Below are 23,029 nucleotides of genomic sequence, written 5' to 3' on the forward strand. Positions count from 1 at the left end.
CTAAGTGAAAGAAGCCAAACACAGAAGACTACATATACACTATATGATTGTATTTATATAACTTTCTAGAGAAGGCAGTGCTCTAGGGACACAAATCAGGTAAGTGAGTACCTGGGGTGAGGGAGGGATTTACTACAAAGGAACATGGGAAAGGTTTGGAGATTACCAGAAGTAGTGGTTATACATTATATAAGCTTTATGTCAAAACTGTATACCCAAGAGGTATGAATTTTACTGTATGTAAATTATACCTCAATAAACCTGCCTTTAAAAGAGCAAAGGAGATAGGAGGAGAGAACAAGTGGGGGAAGACAAGAAAACCTTTTTGTTCTATTTATTTATTACGCAGAGGGCTACTTAGAATGTTACAGTGCCATTTGGTGAAAAAGGTACACTGCAGTTTTATATATGGATACTCTGTAAATTATTTGCAGTTTATCTTCTAGAGATGCAAGCTTTCATACAGCAGTTCAAGTTCACTTTTTGCTCTCTGTTCCTGAAGCACACTTCGTATGTCCTTATCTAATGTTTTAACAGTCTTTTTCACACAGAATTCTCCTTACAGTCATTTTCTGTAATAAATCCCTTGCGTTCATATAGTGCCTTAAAGCTTACAAATCATTTTCACTTATCGCATGCCCATAGAAATCCCTTGGGAATAGCTTATGTTTTTGCTCTTGTCCACAGGAGGAAGTTGAGGTTCCACATGGAACCTGCCTAAGGACATAGAATCACAAAGGAGAACTAGAACTTGAGTCCTGGCCCTCTTCCTCTTGAGTCCTATGGGTGTTTGGGTTTTTTTGTTTGTTTTTTTATACCCAGTGCCTGTGTTTTTTACATCCTTCCTTTCCTACTTTAATACTGACCATTATCAGGAATGTTTTATGTCTGTCCTACTGTTAACAAGTGTCCACAAGAAAATACCCAAGATCCTCAGGCTACCAAGCAAGAATCACCACAATGTGGCATCAACCTACTTTACCGGTTTTATTTTCTGTTCCTGTCTTGTATTTTCTTGAGTGGGTCAGGCTGCCATAACAAAACACCATGGACTGGGGTGGCATTTATTTTCTCAGGGGCCTAGAGGCTGGAAAGTCCAATATCAAAGTGGAGCAGGGTTCAGTTGCTGGTGAGTGCCCACTTCCTGGCTTTCAGACATCAGCCTTCTCTTTGTTCTCATATGAGAGAGAGAGAAACAGATTTTTCCTTCTTCTTCTAAGGCCACAGTTCTATTAGAATAGGACTCCACTCTTATGACTCATTTAACCTTAGTTACCTTCTGAAGAGCCTATCTCCAAATATAGTCACATTGGTGATTAGGGCTTGAGCATATGAATTTGGGCGGGGGCGGGGGGCACAGTTTATTTCCTAGCACCTGTATATTATAGTCATAGATGTTAATAGCCAGAAAGTACCTTTGTCTCTTTAATTATAAAACCATTTCTGCCCCCTAAATTGCTCATCTTTTTTTTTACCTATCTGAATGCTGCATATCTGTGATGTTTTCTCCTTCATCTGAATTTCTGCAGAGCTATTTTATGTATGTATATAAAGTCTTATAAAATGTATAGCACTTAATAAAGTATCTTCATAATTTATGTTAATATTTATTATTTATGGAGCACTTGGTATTATTGGGCATTGTGCTAGATATTTTACATGTATTAGCTAATCTAGTTCTCATAGCTTCTGAAGGTAGCTGGGCATCCCTGTTCAAGCTCTAATAACTAGTTAATGAAATTCAAGATTTGAACCCAAATCTTCTAATTCTAAAGTCTGTGCTTTTATTCTACATTTAAGCAGATGCATTTTTTTCCTTCAACCAGTTTGATATTCGATATTAATACCTATATCTTTCCCACTGAGTTTTATAAGAAAATTTCTCAGCCAGGAAACATAACTATTAATTTCACATTCTCTTGAGAACATAGTACCAATATTATGAGAAACATTTCTGTGCTTTAGACATGATGTAGAGCCCTAAATTTGGAATGAACTCCCACTTCCCAGGACATATCCTTGTTCTTACATTTTTAAAATGTAATTGTTTTTCATTCATTTTTAAAGAAACTTACTTTTTAATGTCATTTTGTCAGCGTTAGCTGGATACCGGGGATGAATAAAAGACATGATCCTTTACTTACAAGAGCTTACATCCTCATGGGGTACAACAGTTTTAATAAGTAGTTGTAATACATGGTAGTAAGAGACTGTGCCTGAGCTGAGTCTCAAAAGAGAAGTTGAATTAAGTCAGGTAAACAAAAAGGAAGGATGCCACAACTTTAAAAACAAAACAAAAACACTTCAAAAGCAGCAGGGAGGCAGATTGAGAACTGGCTAAGACTGTAAGATCAGTGTGTGGGGGGCTGATTTTTGAGAGTGAATTGGAGAAAGATAATTCTGCAGATTGTGAGATGAATTCAGGGGCTATTAGTGACCTAAATTACAAATAACAAAAGCCTGGGTGAGATATAGACCATGGGGATAAAGAAGGAAATGTAATCAGTAGAACATAGAACACAGAACACTTTAATGAGGGAGGAAATGGAAGATGATCCCTAAGTTTCCAGCCTTTCAAAGAAATGACTAATACAAGATGAGCAGGTTTGGTGGGAAAAATTAAGAAAAGATACTGAGATGCTCATGTGATTACTACTTGCAGAACTCCCAACTGGCAATTAGATACTCTTCCAAAGATTGCAGGAGAAAATTCTGGGCTAAAAATAGAACTTTGGAGTTGTCAGCCTAAAAGCAAGAGATGAAGCCAAAGTAAAATGTTTCTTCACCCAGGGAGGATGGATAGTTTAAGAACTAAGGCCAAAGATGGAACCTTTCTTCACATTTAGTAATTATATTAAATTGGAAACTGAAGCTGAACCACTTTTATTACCTGATTATATTTAAGGTACCTTTTACATACACATATTTGTAGTAAATGTAATCATCTTGTATTTATCATTACCTTCAAACATCTGATTTGAAAGATACTTTATTTCTTGTATATGGTTATACATATATTAAATATACCATGAAAATACATTTTTTGTTTTAAACATATTTTACTTTTCAGAAGCATTTCAGATGTGTCATTTTAGGTACATTGATATGCCTAATAAATAATCAGTGTTTTGTTTTTTTTTCCCTAGATATTCTTTCAGTATCAGTGACTTCATTTTGATTATTATCATGATCTCTTTTGTTGTGAAATGGTGGTTTTAGGCTCTTTATAATACTAACTTAGTAGATGATTAGATATATGTAATTTTTGTTATGTTTTCCAAAAATTAGCTTAAGTAGAGCTTGTAATTTCTATTCATTATTTTTATTCAGTTTTTATAGAGCCTCTAGGTAGTAGAAAATAGGGAGTTAAAGAATACCAATAATCCTTTAAAATATAAAGGAGAATATTTTCACTGTATGCTTTTTCAAATAACTTAAAATGTAACCTGGTAACTTAATCAAGTGTTAATGTCATAATATCTAACAATATCTGCTAAGAAGTGGTTTATGGCTCTAAGAAGATGTTCTCAAATCTGAATATGTAAGAGAAAAGTCTTTAAAACCTTGATTTTTTTTTCTCAGTATACCATTATATTCTCTTATGTTCTTAAATTAATAAAAGGTATTATGTTTAACAAAAGTCTAATTCTCTGTTATTCTGGAATTGAATTTCTAGTAAAACCATTAAAAAATAATAGATATTATACCTTAGAGTAAGAAAAAAGAGAAAGATACTTACTTCTGAAAATACTGCTATGTGGAATTAAGTCATATTGTCAAAAAGTACATAAGGAAACCATATGATTAGTAAAAAAAAAAAAAAAATAGTGTTCCAGGAAAAAAAATAAGGCTCAACTGAAGGGAAGGAATTCTGTTAACATTCACACTCTAGGTTTCATGTCCGTTTCATTTCAGTACCTGCAAATTGGTATTATTTTTAAGTGGTCGTAATTAACCAATTATATTCAGTAAAAACTAAAGAAGGTAATTTCTTATATTTCTACTAATTTAAAATTTTCCTTTTTTGGGAAACCCTAAGATACAGTTAACTTCAACATTTTTTAGTCTCAATAAGTATTTGCTGCTAATTAAGACCTGTAGTTGGAGAACATAGGAGATACAAAGTAAGTCAATACATTGTTCATCTAAAATGTAATCTTAAAGTGCCCTAATCTAGTGTTAATGTCATAACTTTTAACAGTATCTCCTCAGAAATGGGTTATGGCTCTACAAAAGGATATAATTTTACATATATACATTTTTTGAAGTATTTGAAAATGAATTGGAGTTGCGCTCTTTTGCTTCTAAGTACTTCATTCGAGTTTGATACAATTGATTCAGTAATCTCCTTTGTGGCTTTTTGTCCCTCGTCCAAGATACAGTCCAGGATCAACCACTGCATCTAACTTTCATGTCTCCGTAGTTCCTTTCATGTGGAATGGTTCTTCAGCCTTTCTAGGTGTTTCTTGGCCCAGTGTTTTTGAAGAATACAGGCTAGTTATAGACTGTCCCTCAATTTGGGTTTGCCTGATGTTGCCTCATAATTAGATTGCAGTTATGCATGTTTAGCAGAAATCTGCCAGAATGAGATTGTGTCCCCTACCTTGCATTGGAAGTGTCTAATATTGGTGAAATATTGGTGATATTAACTGCTGCTCAGATAATGTGGTATTCTCTCAGTTATTACACTTTAAAATGATTTTCCTTGGTTATTAATAAGCTGTTTGTGTTAATAAGTTATTGTGGAATAAGTCCCTTTGAGACCATGTAAATACCCTATTTTTAATGAAACATTACCCCATTATCTTTAGCATCTACAAATACAAATTAAAGTTTACTGTTTGCTTAGTAGTGTAATTCAGTGACTCAGTGAATTTTGACACACACACCTTCTAAATAAAGAACATTTCCATTATCCCCCAAAATTACCTCATACTCTTTCCCAGCCCATTCCCACCTTGAGAAACAACTGATTTAGTTGTTTGTTTAATCAAAAATTAGTTTTGGGGCGCCTGGGTGGCTCAGTTGGTTAAGCGACTGCCTTCGGCTCAGGTCATGATCCTGGAGTCCCGGGATCGAGTCCCGCATCGGGCTCCCTGCTCAGCAGGGAGTCTGCTTCTCCCTCTGACCCTCCTCCCTCTCATGCTCTCTCTCATTCTCTCTCGCAAATAAATTAAAAAAAAAAAAATCTAAAAAAAAAAAAATTAGTTTTGTCTGATTTAGAACACTGTGTAAATGAAATCCCACGATGTTGTTATGCACCTAGCTTCTTTCAGCACGTCTGTGAGATTCATCTGTTTCTTGTGTCTTGTGTATCAGTAGTCCACTCTTTTTTACTGCTGAGTAGTATTTCATAGTATGGATACCATAATTTGTTTATCAGTTCATCTGCTAATGAACATAATGGCTGTTTCTAGTTTGAGGTTATGATGAATTAAGCTTCTTGACATTTAAATACATACGGTTTTTAGACATACTTCACATTATATGTGAACAGGTGGATGTGTTTCATTGCTGTGGGTCAATAGCTAGAATAGAATTGTTGGGTTATATATAAAACTCCCAAAGCATTTTCTAAAGTCCTTGTACCATTTACAGTTTCATCAGCCATGTATTAGAGTTTCTGTCTCTCTCTATCCTTGCTAGCCCTTAGTAATTGTCAGTATTTTTAAATTTAGCCATTCTGATCCTTATATAGTGGTTCTTCATTTGTGGTTTAATTAGCCTTTTTTCCCCAATGGCTAAGCGATATTGAACTCTCTTCTATGTGTTTACTGGCTTTTCATATATCTTTATTTGTGAAGTGTCTGTTTAAATCTTTTGCCCATTCTTTTTTGTTGGGGTAAATTATACATAACAAAGTTTACCATTTTAATCATTTAAATGTACGGCTCAGTGGCATTAAGCAAATTCGTATTATTCAGCCTGTCACCACCATCTATCTCCAGAACATTTTTCGTCTTCTCAAATTGAAACTCTGTACCCATTAAACTGTAAGTCCCCGTTACCCTATCCATTCCTAGCCCCTGGTCACTGACGACTGTTCTGTTTTCTGTCTTTGTGAATTTGACTATTCTAGGTACCTCATATACATGGAATCCTACAGTATCTGTCCTTTTGTGACTGGCTTATTTCATTTATTGTAATGTCTTCAAGGTTCATCCATGTTACAGGATGTTTTAGAATTTCATTCCAAAGGCTGAATAATATTCCATTGTATGTCCCTACACATTGTATTTCTTCATCCATTGATGAACATTTTGGTTGTTTCTACCTTTTGGTTGTTGTGAATACTACTGTGGACATTAATATACCTGCCCATTTTTCATGGGTTGTCTGTTGTTTTATTATTGAATTATTTATAAATTATGACTAGAAGTCCTTTGTCAGATACCTGTTTTACAAATATTTACTCCCGGTCTGTTGTTTCCCTACTTGTTTTCTTAACTGTCTTTTAATTACCAAAAATCATTAATCCTGGTGAAGTCTAATTTATAATTTAAAAATTTTTAGGGCTACTTCTTATGTCCCATGAAATCTCTATCTACCTCTACCTTAAAAATTCTTTTATATTTTTAATCCTGAAGATTTATCATTTGAGCGGTTACTTTTAGGTTTGTGAAAGACCTTAAATCTTTTCATGCGTATAGTGGGAGGTAGGCTAGATTCAGGATTATTTCCCCCCTAAGGATAGCCTATTATTCCATCACCATTTGTTATGCATTTTCCTTTCCTTGTTGAATTTCTTTGGTTTCTCTGTCAAAAATTCAATTAACCATGTAAGTGTGATTCTATTTCTGGATTCTGTTCAATTACATTGGTCTATTTTTCTGGTCTGTACCAACAGCACACTGCCTTCCACCTTTTTACAGTAAACCTTGGAGTCAGATGGCATAAGTTGTCCAACTCTTCTCTTCTTTCTCAAGATGTTCTTAGTTATTCTGTGGCCTTTGAGTTTCACCATAAATTTGGAAGTAGGTTTTTCAGTGTCTATTAAAATAAAAAACAGCTGGCTGGAATTAGGATTGATATTGCATTGAATTGATAGATAAATTTAGGGAGAATTGATACCTTAACAAAACTGAGTCTTTCATTACATGAATATGGTGTATCTTTGCATTTATTAAGCCTTCATTAATTTCTATCGGCAATATTTTGTATTTTTCAGAAAAGAGATTTTGTGCCTCTTTTGTTAAATTTGTTTCCGAGTATTTGGTTTTTTTCATTCCCTTGTTTACTTCTAATGTATGAAATACAGTTGATTTTTGTATAATGATGTTTTATTGCACAACCTTGCTAAATTTACCTATTCTGGTGGTTGCTTTATAGATTCCTTGGGAGTTTCTGTGTAGATAATCCTGTTATCTGCAAAGAGAGGCAGTTTTGCTTCTTTCTTTCCAATCTTTATATCTTTTCTTTTTCTTGTCTATTGCACCCGCAATACTCCTTGAAATGAATTCTGTTGTGTCTGTTACTGGATTTAGCTACTTCAGCTTTTGTCTGCCTGGTATTTACATAATTTATCTATGTTCATCCTTTTACTATAAATATATCTGAGTCTTAAAGCATATAGGTGTTTTTTGGTTTGGGTTTTGTTCATTTGTTTGTTTAGTCTGTCAACATCAGCCTTCAAAATTGTGTTTGGTCCACTTAATTTAATGTAATTATTGCTGTAGTTAGATTTAAGTCTATCGTTATCGTTTGTTTTCTGTTAGTCCCATCTGTTTTTGTCTCCTCTTAGTTTCTTTTCTCTGGTGAGTATTTCCTCTTTCATTCATTATGACTACATTTGTCTCTATGGCGTTGAACATATTTATAGTACCTGCTTTAATGTTATTTATTTATTTATTTTTCACTAATTTTTTGCTAATATCTGGGTCATTTGGGTCTTCTTCTATAGACTCTCTTTTTCTCCTAACTCGGGTCACATTTTCTTCCTCCCACCCCCCTTTATTTCTGTTAATTTTCATTGTTGATAACGTCTTGTAGCTCCTCTGCATTTTCTCATCTTCCTCTGCAAGTTCTTGATTCTTGTTCTAGCAGGCAGTTAACATGCCTGAACTCAAACACTGCCTGTCCTTCTTTCAGCTTTAAGGCTATTGCTCTCACCAGGACACTCTAGAATCTTCCCAGAGTGTGCATGCATAGTTCAGGGTCATACAGTATTTAGTTGGGGTTTATACACACATTTCAAGGCTCACTTCTCCGCAGCTCTTTCTTTTGCACAGACTGTTGAGTGCCTGCGGGTGAAAAGCCACATGAAAGCAGACCTTACCCGGTGAGATTTCCTCTCCAAAGGGCCACCTTCACTCTAGTTTCTGCCAGCTTTTAGTCACTTTCTAGTGCCTTTAAAAATTGGAGGGAGGGGCTCCTTCCCAGGATGTATAAATGTTATAGTTCTCTAATATAAGAGAGAATTATTTTAGTGTATATAAAGTATGAATACATCTACAAGGTTACTTAGTAAAATGTGTATTTCAGAGTAGGTAGGATTTTTTTTTTGGTTGTTTAAAATTATCCACATTGAATATGTAATATGGTTATGATCAAACAAAAAAAGTTATTTAAAAATGTGATAGGAAATAAATTGATTTCAGAAATCTCTTGCTCTCGCTTACATTTTAAATTATGAAGATTCCCAAAAGTGGCTAATTGTCATTTTAAATAGATTATCAATATTTAATTTTCCCAGAGTAGCTTTCAGATTCGGCTAATAATATAGTATATTTTAAGTCTGTATTTCAGAACTTACCAACACAGAGTCTCTACACTTGATCGTAGCCAAAAGACCGAGAAGCGATTCAACACAAAGTCTCTTACTACTTACTACTTTCTGTGCAGGTAGCTCTGTGAAATTTCATTCCTTTGTTTTTGTTGATTAACCTACAACAAACACACAGGTAATCATTTAATAGCTAGTGTGAACAGTGAATACTGATTAAAAGGCAGCTGTCAGAAAAATAAAGTCTAGGGGCGCCTGAGTGGCCCAGTCGTTAAACGTCTGCCTTGGGCTCAGGTCATGATCCCAGCTCCTGGGATCGAGCCCCACATAGGGCTCCCTGCTCGGCGGGAAGCCTGCTTCTCCCTCTCCCACTCCCCCTGCTTGTGTTCCCTCTCTCTCTGTCTCTCTCTGTCGAATAAATAAATAAAATCTTAAAAAAAAAGAAAAGAAAAAGAAAGTCTATGGATAGCATAAATGTGACATGTCTTGCCAAAAATACCCTCTTCATCTTAAGTTTAAAGAGTGAGTTTAAAGAAAATTTAGTTTTAAGAAAAACATACTATATGCAAAGATTTTAATAGAATTGTAAAGTATTAACTTGAAGTGACAGTCATATTGCCAGGCATAATTAAGTGATTTAAGAAACGAAAACAATTAAAACTATTATTTTAAGAGCTAGAGCCTACTCATTAATTGCATTAAATAGAATTGCATCAGAAGGTCTGTTCATCACGTCTGTATAGCAAAATAAGAATGTTTGGCATTTTTCTTCCAAATACCTAATTTAACTTTACATGTAAATTATATAATAGATGTTGAAGAAAATGAAGATACTGGAGCAACATCCCTGCCAACTCAGTCGCCTCAGCCGTCATCTTCGACTTACGACCCAGGCAGCATGCCATCCAGCAGCTTCTCTGGCATACAGATTCCTCCCGGCGCGCACGCTCCAGCTAACACACCAGCGGAAGTGCCTCACAGCACAGGTAGGAAATTGAAGCTTAACGAGTTTTGAACTCTCCTTTCATAAATAAGGACTGCACTTTTTATTGTGTTTTTGACTGATCGTGATGGTCATGAAGCATAATAAGATCTTTAAATTCTATTTGAACCTACAAAAAATGTACAGTCCTTTTTGTTTAAGTTTTATTGTTGTTTGTCCTTTAGTTTTTTGAGAAGTGACCAAACATTTACATATGTTACTATTAACTTTATATTTTATTACTAAGAATAGCTTCTGTGCTTTTCGTGTGTGGTACTGTTTTCTCTTTCTTCCCCTCCCTTTCTTTGCCCTTCACTGTCCAAGATTAGCACTGAGTTGTGCGGATCTATCATAGTATGTGTTGGTCAGCGTCCCACTGTGTCAGCAAGATTTGATTTTTCTTGCCTTATTTCCTTAGGACCTCTGCCCTCAACGTAGATATTATTGATGAAGGGAGCAGGCATTGAGGCAGAAAATCTCAATAGCAGGGGAATCACAACCAAAAAGAGGGGGTGTGGGTTATTTCTTTTAATATTATAAACAGTTGACTGAAGAAAAGAAAGGGAAGTGATAGCTACTGTCTTTGAATAATCAATACTGTATGTCTGTGTTTTCATGGAAAAGATCTAACAACACTAGTCTCTAGTAATGAGTCAGTGTCAGTAAATGAAAGATAATTTTTAAAATTGCAGACAGATACTCTTCCATTTACTTGTATTGTTGACAAAGTGTCATCCTTACCTTGAGATAGAAGGGCATTTAAAGCCATAATTTACATGTTGAAGTTTTTCCAAAAATTGTTCTTAAAATACTTCTTTTATCTCAGCATAAATGTAATCTATGGTAGTAAACCATACAAACATTTCAAAATATTTAATTCATAGGATAAAAGTCATTCTTTGAGCCCTCATTTCTGCGGTTTCTGTTAAGTACCACACCATTTCTTCACTGACTTTAAGATTTTCAGCCTCAGTTTACCCAAACCATTTTAGCTTATTTTGCATGAGTTGAATAACATTTAAAAGTTTTCTATTTGACTATTATAGCACCAATTATTATTAATTTCTTTCCTCCTATTTTAAAACTTTTAACTTTATATTATCTACAAATATTGCTGTTATTTTTGTCTTGAAGAATATTGATGAATATGATTATTTTAACACTGATCTCTTTTGTGTCATCATTCTGTATATTTTACTCTGACTTTGCTTTGCTTTATGGCTGTATGATGAGTTTAATAGACCAATTTGAGTTTGTTTTGTAAGTAAAATTTCACAGAACACTGTTATAAATATTTTATTTTCTTACAGAAATATTCAGTATTTCCAGTGTAGAATAATATAAGCAATACCAGCTACTTAGATGTATTTGCCTTAGATAAATACTACTCTATTCTATTGAATTTAAACACTAACCAGGAGCTCCTGACACACTATTTTTATAGAAGGGCAAAGTGTGAATAAAATGTATTTTGAAGTCAAATAGTATTGGTTATTAGTTCCTGCCCCTTGCTAAACCACAAACTCAGATGTTATTCAGCTTCTCAGTCTAGGTTTTGCCTCTTTCTAAAATGAAATTAACCATACTTCTCATAGTGATTTTAATTATTAAAGGAGAAAAAATTTGAAAATTCACTACTGTGCCTAATCACAAAATCAGTGTTCAGCAAATTAGCTTCCTTTTCCTTTTTTTTTTTTTCTCTCTTCCTTCCTATCTCTGTGCCAAAGACAGGGTATTTAAGAGCAAGCTAATGAACACTTAAAATCATTTTGTGAATCAAGGGAAGTGTCACCTTTGGGGGTAGGATATTGACCTTAAAAAAAAGTTGCCTAAAGGGTACCATGTTAGACAATTTATCTTAGGGCAGAATTCTGATACAGGCACCTATATACATATATTTTATATATAGTCATACAGTGTGTATATAGAAGAGAGAAAGCTTACTTCTGGGAGGGCTGTATTCGGTTGAACCATATGAAATTGCTGCTTTTATATAACATAAGTGATAAAATCTTAGTAGTTTCATATGTTCAAACTAATAGACCGTTATCTCCTGCTTAGAATATCTTTGACATACATAAACAGATATTGAGGAGGTAGTCTTCTATTAGAAAGTTTTCTGGCATGAACAGTTCATCTTTCTCCAATTAACTCTGGCATGAGCCTTATTTTTTTTTCTTTTTTGTTCCTCAGAGTGAGCACATAAAACTAAAAACCTTGAAACTTTTTTAGGGTGAGGTCCTATCTTGTTGCTTTATATACACTCTTACAGACTTAGCATTTACAAAATTATCATAGCTATTTTATGAATTAATTCTTACAGCAACTATATTAACTATATTAGATATTGCTGTCCCTAGTTTACACACTGTAAAGAAATTAAACAATTATCCCATGAACATAAACATACAAACATATCTATTAGTGACAGAGTTTGAACCCACGTCTTTCTGACTTTATGTTTTGCCACCTCCTTTCTGTGTCTCTTCCTCCAAGGAACTAAAACCCTGTTAAATCAAAATCTACTTTTCTCACAATATTTTGCCCCTTAAAATTGGTTTGCGATATTGGAATCTCCTTTTAGCTGGCAGATTTTTTTTCTATTATATTTAAAACAGTAAAACATTTTGGCTAATAGCAAATGAAATAACATTTTTAGTTTATAAGTATAGCAGATGTTTCCCCTCTTACTCACTTTAAGATTGATTTACTTTCCCTCATATAAAGATCCAGGATGTACTTTTATCAAAGGGAAATCCTCAAGATAGCTGAAAAGAATAGTATGTACTAATATATGGTTTTTAGTTCTTCCACCAAAAAGCACAGGGGTGCGAGGAGTGCAGTGAGCGATTGTTTAAGCAGGCAGAGTGCCTCTGGGCTCTTAACCACTGTGGACGGTCAGATGGAGGTGATAGAGCGGATGGTTTGTCCTTTCTTTTGAAACACATGCTTTATACAGCCTATACGTATTGAGGACGAAGGTCTCAGTAATTAGATCAAATATTAGAATTATGTTACAATGAATGCTAGCCTTTTGATTATAAATGCGGCTCCTTATACGTAGATCAAAAACTTAGCTCTTTTATTGTTGTTCTTTTATGTATGAGAAGTACTGCATTTGAGTTTTCCTACACAGCTTTCACAGTTGTTAATATTTTGTCCTGACCACTTCTATCAATGCTATTTTGCGTGATTATACTGAGGTGTAATTGGGTTATTCAACCTAATCCTCCTATTTTCTCAACTTTGCTTATAGTGTCCCTTGTATCTAACGTGTCTTTCTCCCTTTTTCTCTGCCTCTCCAAATGCTACTCCCCTAAGGGGTCTGTTTAATTATAATGCTGGATAATCTTCTCTAGTTTTCTAACCAACACCCATTTCTCCCTTTTCAGAATCCCCAGACTGTGTAGACAATAGAACAATTTAAATTCAGTACTTAATTAGAAATCTTGTAATGTTTAATTCTTGAATGTGTATTAATCCCACTTAATAGGCTACATAACCATCTACTTAAAAGTTAGCCAGAACTTATTTGTTGACACTTCTTTTTTGTTAAATAATAGAAAGGAAGAAATTTCCAACATAGTTCTGCTTTCCCCCATGAATGTTTTTATGGTCACATCACTCCCAACATATTCCCAACATACTGCAGTCTTTGGGGTTGCAGTCCATTTGTGAATTGACATATGAGACCTTTCCAGATCCAGAAAGAAAGAAAAACAGATTTGGGCATCTCAAAAAATAAATAAATAAATAACATAAACTAAAAGCCACTTTTACTAATTTAACAAGTATGTATGAGCTTATGTTGGACCTATACACTAGGCCCCCATGGAAATGTGTCATGACGGCTGCTGAAAGGACAGGCCTTGGCTCATGTGCATCAAGACAAATGGAAGCGGCATCTTCTTACTGCTGCTTGAGGTGTGTTGAGCACCCTCTGCTGTCAGTTCAAGCTTTAGTTGAATGACTGTAACTAGAAGTTCTTAATAAAATGCAGACTACCTATTTTTTTAATATCACTCAAATAAAATTTTGCTACATAACTAAATTTTCTCCCTGTAAATTCTGTTTTGTTCTTGTTAATTAATATTGCCTACTTAATTAATCATATGAAGATGTACTAATAAGCATTTAAAAGTTAATAATATAAAGGTGCTGATCAGTAAAAATACTTCTTTTCCATAGAGAAACGGATTTGTTTGGAAAATTTTAATTTAGACAAAAACACAAATTACCTAGCAAGGAATGGCTTGATACCTAGATTGATCTGTGAGTGGGTTGTAGACTTACCTTTTTTTTTTTTAACGTTATATGAAAAATTTATAATCATCTGCCTATGCTTTAGGTGCAGCAGCTTCAAAGCACTAGGCTTGACTAGGTAGTCTCTGAAGATCCCTCTCAAATCTTGCATTCCTTTTTTTTTAATGTAATTATGTGTCTTTAAAAGCAAGTGTTGTGGGGACATTTATGTTGGATGGTGATACTTTAATATATTTGGTTAGCACTTACCAAAATCAAGCAAAAGATAGTCATTGAATTGGTCAATTTAAAACTTGTATGTCCCCTGACTTTGCAGGTACACTTCTTTAAATTTTTTTCCCATAAATGAATTCATATATATGTGTGTGTATATGTACACAGTGTGTCAGATTATTCACTGTAGTATTATCTATAGTAGCAAAAGATTGGAAACAACCTAAATGCCCATCAGTAAAGGACTGCTTTGTAAACTGTGGTTCATACCTGGAATGGAACTCTGTGTAGCCATGTCAAATAACAAGGTAGATATATATATATATCTAGAATTATTGCTAAAACATACTAAGTAAAAAATGCATGAAATAGTATAGTATGCAGACATAACGACCATCTGCATTAGACATGTGTGTATGTAAACACTCAGAATATATTTCCTGCATATTTTCTATACCAGCCTCCAGCATCAAATAAGTATGTCAAATTACAATTCATTAAGATTTCAAAAAAGTAATTAAGAAATGGAATTCCTTCATGATCCTTTAAATATTTTCCTAGTATATAATTAAGAGGTATAACTTTTATACCCATTTGTGGTTTTCTGATGCAGGTGTAGCAAGTAATACTATCGAACCTACTCCACAGACTATTCCAGCTATTGATCCTGCACTTTTCAGTACAGTCTCCCAGGGTAAGTCAGTTGACTGTTTTTTGAGATATATTGTACCTCTTGTTTTGGGTGTTGTTTTCTAATTGTAACTTAAGAGTATTATATATTGGAATGTTTACACATTTCTTTGAATGTCTGTATTCACTGGATTCTCCAGTGAACCAAGATTCTTTCATATTATCAAAAATATCTAAATTTGAAGGCATTCCCCCCTTTTTTTATAGTTCCTTTTTTTGGTATACAGTGGATATAGTGGCAGAAATAGCCAAAGCTATCACGAAAGCTGATATTAGATTACTTTAGTTCAAAAATTACCATGTATTATGATTATGATCTTCCTTATCTATACTAAATTATTAGATTATCCAAAAAGAGGAACTGACCATAGTTAAAAACAAAAAGGGACCTGTAATAAATTGGCAAGTTACCCAAGAACATAGTGGAAAATATTTATCTGTTAGTAGACAGACCAGATAACCTGCCCAATGAATACTATATTCCTCTGTTAAACTTGGTTTCCAAACTCCCCTCTGGAGTCCCACCCAATTTTAAAAGCCCCACCTAAAATCTGATGTGAAAATACCTGAAATAGATAGATCAGTGAAACAGAATAGGGACTCTGGAAATTAGACCACACGTTATAGGAATTAAATTAATGATGAATGTGGCATTTGATCAGTGTGGCAAGAGTATATATTCAAAAGTGGTGTTTGAACAATTGGTTATTCGGGGGGCACCTGGGTGGCTCAGTCAGTTAAGTGTCTGACTTCAGCTGGGGCTGTGATCTTGAGGTCCTGGGATGGAGCCCCACATTGGGCTCCCTGCTCAGTGGGGAGTCTGCTTCTCCCTGTACCTCTCTACCCACTCGTTCTTTCTCTCTTTCTCTCTCAAATAGGATCTCAAAAAAAAAAAAAAGAACAATTGGTTATGAGAAAAAAATATATATTAGATATTGTCTCTCAATACTTGTATGTGATTTAGTTGTGTCTTAACAGGTTTGACAAATGAAAAATGAAAAATTCATACCACAGAAGACTCCTTCTTCCCCATTACATTGTTAGAATGCAACTAATAGACCAGGAAGAAATTGAAATTTAAAAATAAAGAAGTAATGTCCAGAGCATATATAAAGAGCTCCTACAAATGAATAACTGAAACTTAATTCGATAGAAAAAAACAGGCAGAGAAAATGATAGGGAATGCAGATACTCAGTGAACACATGAAAGCTTTCCCAGCCATATTCATAATCAGGGAAATTGAGAATTAGAATGAGTTGGGTTTGGTTTATGTCAATAGATAAAAAAATATTTTAAAGGATCAATAATCTGTAGTGTCATCTAAATTTGAAGGCATTCCCCCCTTTTTTTATAGTTCCTTTTTTTGGTATACAGTAGATATAGTGGCATTGAAGTCCTAAGAAATGACTCTCACATGCTGTTGGTGGGAAATGTACCTTCGTAAAGTTTTCGCAGCAGCACTATGTCACTATCAGAATTGCAAATGTAATTTTTTTGAACCTGCTATATTCTACTGTCTTGAAAAAATACTCAGACATGGACACAAAATTTACAAGGATATTTTATTTCAACATCATCGCAATAGTAGAAAATAATCTTTTAAGTGCTAATTAATGGGGTATTATGGTTCATTTGTCATATGGAATACTGAGCAGATATTAAATATATATATATGGTAACTTTGATGTGAAAAGATCTCCTAAGCATATTAAGTAAAAAAAAAAAACAGGTCGCAGAACATTATATATAGTATGACCCTATTTAGGAAAAAAAATATTAAAACTACCTTCCTGCATGTATGTATGTGTTTAAGAACATGGAAAAATTCTAGATAATACTCATACCAAAACTAGTAGTTTCATAACCATCACTGTCTTCACCACCACCTCTAATAAATACTCGCTGAACCCCTTTCCTGCTAACATTTTTCTCTTTAGTGCTTAGTACTTACCACCTTTAATACACATAGTGTATGTGCGTTAGTATTAATACATTAAACATTTCTGTAGTGAATTTGTGACTGACTGTGGAAAGGCTGACAATGGAATCGGAAAGGTGGTAGGTAGTTGAAGCAGAACATTTCCTTTTTTAACTTACATCTCTCTCTCTAGTATTAGAGTGTGAATAACCGCTTACCTCATGAATTTTTTTGAGAATTAAATGGAATATCTGAAACAAATTTATTAGCACAGTGCCTGACCTAATCAAATTCTACCTCTAATCCTTCTAGTGTTGCCATTTCTAAGAAACATATCTTGGCAATGCCTGGATATAAGGGTTCAGTACTGAGCTTTATCTTTACTCCCAAGATTTACTGCGTATCACATGGTTCCCCTATGATTCTGCCCATGCTTTCCATTCAAGTCCGAGGATAATAGAGTACATTAGGATCAGATTATCCAAGGCCCCTGACATGAATTTCTAAAATTACCTAGCTAAGTAAGAAAGAGTCTCTAAAGACCCATTTGGGTAATCTTTACAATTAAGTATTCTATGGTCTATCATAACATTAGATAAATTAGCCTTAGAAATGGATGCTTATGTCAACTGAGTGTGCAGGGATTTCTCTTCACACCAAAAATGTTATCTTTGATCCAGTGCTGACCCAGGCTCTTCCCACTGTGATAGGGAACTTGAGTAATAGCTCTAGCTGTCTTCTGCCTTCTTGTTCTGCCCCGTGGAGGAGAAAAGCAGCCCTGTGATGAGGACGGTCTTCTCTGAAGCCATTGGCAACATATTAAACATAGAGTTCAGAAAAGAGACACTCTGTTAGACAACATCTTTACTCCTTCAGACACCTTTTACATCCACAGTGTGCTCTCTCTCTGGTCTGATTATGGCCTCTAGTAAATTTTAATAAGAGAAAAAACAGCTTTTATTTGGGTGCTCTAAGCAGTATTTACTATTTTGTATATAACATCAGATACTGAAATTGAACAGTTGTTCTCTTCTCCTTTTATATATTTTCCACTTTATCTAGTTTTCAAATGCTAAGTTAAAAGAATCATAATTAGGCAGATTTTCTTTTTATTTAATTTAAAATTTTAATCACATTTTATTATTAATGACTCTTAGATGATATTTGTTAAATGAAGGGAAGCCTGAAGTGTTATAAAATAGCAAAAGTAACTATTTGACATGGCTTTTTAAGTTCTTTATATTTTTAATTAATAAGTCTTGCATCTCTATTTAAATCTATAAGTTACATTTTATATCTGAGTCTTTGAGTTGGTTATTATCTAGTTATATTTTATATGATAGTTACATAATTTCATACATGTTTATAAGCTATATATATTACATACATGTAATGATATTTTTCTATTAAAATATTTTCATTCACATTTTCTGAATATTGAAATTGTTATTTCATGAAAAGTGCAATATTTGTGTTTTAAAATAGTTTTATCATTGGTGGATAAGTTTAGCTTATAAAAACTAAAATAGTAATGGAGTTCTTACCACTACATACATCTCATTAATAAATAAGTGATATATCAGCAAAACACTGCTAAGGCTAAGGCTGTAAAAATAAGATTAGTTCTGATCATTGGGGCTTTCTTCCAGCAGGTCCGATAAATTCTGAATGGTTTCCCTACATACTTAAAGATTGCCCTGAGATAAGAGGACGGGCTATTCAAGCACGAAATGAGTAGTGGGGTAAACTCCATTTTCAAAGGCGTCTCCCTCACCTAGATAGGATGTATAGCTTTAGATGACTAGAACCTCTTAATATATTTGGAAAAACCATTGAAGAACCTAAAGTGTCCTGACTAAATTGTCAACAGAACAACTGCAGGATAATTGTTTTTTAGGTTTAATGGGTAACAAATGCCAAGGCACTAAAATACTAAAAGATTTGTGGAAAAATGTTTATACATATTTATATATATATATAATAAATACAAATAATATAAAAATAATAAACATAAATATAAATAATATAATAAAAATATAAATAAATATAAATATATATGTATAATTGTATTTTACTAGTGTATTGATTTGTATTTCTTGCTTTTTAAGCAAGACTGAAATTCAAGAAAATTGAAACGATCTGTCAAAATTGGAATATATAATCTCTTATTCACAACAGTAAAGACTACCTGTGATCTTTAATAATCAAAAAATTTTTAAAGACTTTATATGTCACACACTGGGCTAATTACTGCATGTAGATCTATGTGTATTATCTTAAAATCTGAAATTTCATTAATGTTTAATTCTGTATGAACTTTATTTTAAAATGTAGGAAATAATGTACACACAGCATTTTTATATTCATTCATTAAAGTTATTCAGTACTTATGAGTGCCTGGCTTTGGCCTAGAAACTTTAGGATACATTGTTTCAGAACTCTTGAAAATTTTAGAAAATAATGATTTGGATCAGAACTTAGTATCTGGATACCTGGAGTCATTACCTACTTTGTAATATCGGAGTTTTCATTATATGCCATGTATTGTATGTATGTATGTATGTGTGTGTATGTATGTATACATACATATAGCAAAATTAAAAGCAACTATATAAAGGTAGTCTTTATAAGTACATGCTTATAAACAGAATAGAAATATATTAACTTCATTTATAAACAGAATTTGAAATACATTATTTGTTATATTCTGTGCCCCAGCCTTCTTTCTGATCTGTTCTTAATATCCTTATAAAGAATTCTAAAGAAAATGGTATTTCAGAAGTCAAGGCACAAAGTCAGTTTTTAATTTCATCTTTAGAAATACATATTCAAACCTTAGATTGATTAAGTGAAGTTTTTTTGTTTGTTTTCTTAAAGATTTGTTTTATTTACTTGGAACAGAGAGAGACACAGTGAGAGAGGGAACACAAGCAGGGGGAATGGGGGAGGGAGAAGCAGGCTTCCCGCCAAGCAGGGAGCCCGATGCGAGGCTCGATCCCAGGACCCTTAGGATCATGACCTGAGCCAAAGGCAGATGCTTAACGACTGAGCCACCCAGGCGCCCCAAGTGAAGTTGTTTTTTTGGTTTTACCCAGATTATTTAGTCGGGTTCTACCCTTATTAATCATATGTGTAACTGGAAAACTTGGTGAAAATAAATTTTGGACATAATTTGTAAAGGTTGTTTATATGTTTAGTTTTATAATTTAATGATAATTAAACTAGAGGTTTTTATATGGATGGCACACAAACAAAATATTTACATGCTAAAAAAGTTAAATGACTTATGTAATTTTTTAAATAATTTTATTTATTTTTTTCATTGAGAATTATATTTATATTCTAGTTCAAGTGAGGGTTGAATGGTTTAGTCTGTGTGTATTGTTCCATGAAAAGAGAGGCTCAGCAATTCTAGTATGAAAACCAAAGCTACTATTCTTTTTTTACACAGAATATAATTTTTTTGCAGTTAATTTATCAAAATATAAAGGCTTCTAGTTTATTACCTCTGGAAGAAAAATCTTTTCATAGAAGTTATTAGTATTGGCACGTGTATGGTTTATGTTAGTAAGAAAAAAAGTGAAAAGCATGAAAATACTTAGTTAAATATTTACACCTGGGGTTGAAAAAAAAACCTTCATGTTTTTATATAACCTACAATCTTAAATGTAAGCATTTACCTAACCTAATAGAATACTTTTTAGATTCCTACAGATATCTTAATCACTCTGTTTTTCTTCTAGGGGATATCCGTCTAACACCCGAGGACTTTGCTAGAGCCCAGAAATACTGCAAATATGCTGGCAGTGCTTTGCAGTATGAAGATGTCAGCACTGCTGTGCAGAATCTACAGAAGGCCCTCAAGTTACTAACTACAGGCAGAGAATGAAGCCTTTGTACAGTAGATCCATGCATTTTTGGCTTAAAGAACTAACAGTCCATTACTCTATCTTCAGCCTATCAGGAGCACAGTTTTAAGGAAGACTTCAGTTGCATTGACTATAACAATGAAATCTGTGTCTGTGTATCAGATTCCTGTTGAAGCATTCAGCAGCAGCCTCAACCAGTTTTCATTGTCCATTTAGTGGATCCAGTAATCTCCGGATATACAGGGCTGATGTGAGCAAAATCCTAAAAATGCCCATTGAATCCTGCTTCAGGAAATGAAAACACACTTCTATAAAATGTATTGGGGTTCGCATTGTATCTTAATATACATAAATTAGGGATTTTTTAATCATAATTTGGACACACAGACTATATTATTTTGCTATAAAATTCTAAATTTAACTTTTAATAAAAATTGCCAGAATATGCTAGATTAGAGATCATGTTTTTGTTTTCCTCTGGATTTATAAAACAAATATGAACATCCTAAACTGTTCGATAAATCCGAAAGGGATTATGTTCAAAATTAAATTTATGTTCATGTTTAATATCACTACATTAAAAGTTAAAATCTTTATGGAAGAAAATACAAGGTAAAGAGGTGGAATCACTCTTAGATGTAAGAATAATGTTGGTTTCCCAACTGCTTTCCCTTCTCCATTGAAGCTTAAAGTGAATTGGTATTTATTCATAAGCAGTTTGACTGCATGTACTAGGGAATGAAAAAAAGACATTTGTAGTAATGCCTGGAAATTTGGTGCTTAAAGTTAAGGTTCTCCTCTGCTGCTATGGAATGGATTCCATACAGTGTATAGCTAGGAGCGATGCAGAAGATTATAAGAATTTAGACTCAGTTGTTAAATTTCTAAGTTTTGTGGGAGATTATGGACTTACTGTGTGTCACCTGCATTTGTGCTGTGTAAAAAATAAATAAAAGGATTCTTTTAACTTGTTCAGCTTATTACAGAGCCAGATGTGTTTTAATTTGCATGCTAGAGTTTGTCATTATTGAAGTCATTATGTTTATATAGGAATATGGATATTTCTATAGTAAAAAAACAGTTTTTAAAAGGAAAGAGGTAAATTTGCCAAATTTATCTGGTCCATTTCGTTCATCCCATTGAGATTGGAGTCATTTAACATAGGGGTCCACAAACTATGTATAGTCAGTAGGCAGACCACCTGTTGTGTAAATAAAGTTTTATTGAAAAAAACCCATACCCATCATTTATGTTTAATCGGTGTTTGCTTTCCCTGACTGCAGAATTAGATGGCCTGCAAGTCTAAAATATTTACTATTTGGCCCTGTAAGAAGAAGTTTGCTGACCCCTGTTCTAACAGTCTCTTTGAAAGAAAATGAATCATTAACTCATAGTCATTTGTCTTTTAATTTTTCTTTGCCTAAGTGTAATGCTATTGCATAGGGTTTGATAGAATGAACATTCAGACAGAATAAACTATTCTAAGGTATTGAAAATACAAGCCCCACAAACCATGCCTCCTGAAAAATGTGTTCATATCTTTCAGAACTAAATTCTTAGAACCTCTGTAGAGTTCAACATTTGCATCTAAAACTCTGGTGCTCTGATGCATTCCTCTGGACCTTTATTGTAGTAGAAGAGAGTCTAGGATTATCTTCCGTGTGTTACAAGAGGTAAATAAATCCAGCAAATTTTAATTGAGATCTTAACATGTCTGGACACTAGAAAGAAAACTGTCAACTCCTATTTTACATCCTACTTTGTTGCTCCCAGTTGGGAGGGCACATTGAGGGGAGAAGATAATGTGGAAACCCTGGAGTTCACTGATAAGTGGGCTGTGGTGTAACAGCACTTATTTAAAATGGAAGCAACATCGCTAGCTTCCTCAGAATTTGTTACAAGATACTTTACATGAAGTGCTCAGCAGTTGGTAGCAGACCACAAATGTTTATTGTTATTAACCTTAATATTAATAATGTCAATTATCAACAATTTATTTCCCATATATCAGGAAATCCCAGTTGTCTCTGTGTCTTACTGCTTTAAAATGCTTTCTTGCCTGAGAGGATTAAACTATAAGTACTTTTAGCTTTGTATTTCTTCATATGGAATCTGGCAAGATAAAGTTAGACATTTTTTGATATAACACTAGGATAAGCGATTTTTATTTAGTCATTCAACATGTATTTATTGAGCAGCTGCTATGTACCTGGTATTGTCCTTTGCATGAGACAACAGCGGAAAATAAGAAAAAAATTCCTGCCTCACAGAGTTTATATTCTTATGGAGAGGAAACAGAAACAAGGAAACCAGTGGTTTTCAAAGGGTAATTGTTAGAAATGCAAATCTCAGGCTCTTGCCCCAGTCCTAC

At 33.7% G+C, this 23,029-nt stretch overlaps 1 protein-coding gene across 1 annotated transcript in view; it reads left to right on the forward strand.

The window, feature by feature from the left end:
• VTA1 (vesicle trafficking 1) overlaps positions 1–21,638 on the forward strand; it is a 64,144-nt gene extending 42,506 nt beyond the window's left edge. Inside the window, exons 6-8 of the mRNA XM_045865640.3 lie at positions 9,535–9,708; positions 14,794–14,874; positions 20,533–21,638. Coding sequence (XP_045721596.1) covers positions 9,535–9,708; positions 14,794–14,874; positions 20,533–20,678 — 401 coding nt within the window. The 3' untranslated portion in view covers positions 20,679–21,638. The remainder of the gene's footprint in view (positions 1–9,534; positions 9,709–14,793; positions 14,875–20,532) is intronic.
• Positions 21,639–23,029: the final 1,391 nt, after the last annotated feature.

The sequence above is a fragment of the Mirounga angustirostris genome, unplaced genomic scaffold (genome assembly GCF_029215605.1).
Source record: "Mirounga angustirostris isolate CCGP_5_RB_7025 unplaced genomic scaffold, mMirAng1.0.hap1 SCAF_8, whole genome shotgun sequence".
NCBI classification, from domain to species: domain Eukaryota; kingdom Metazoa; phylum Chordata; class Mammalia; order Carnivora; family Phocidae; genus Mirounga; species Mirounga angustirostris.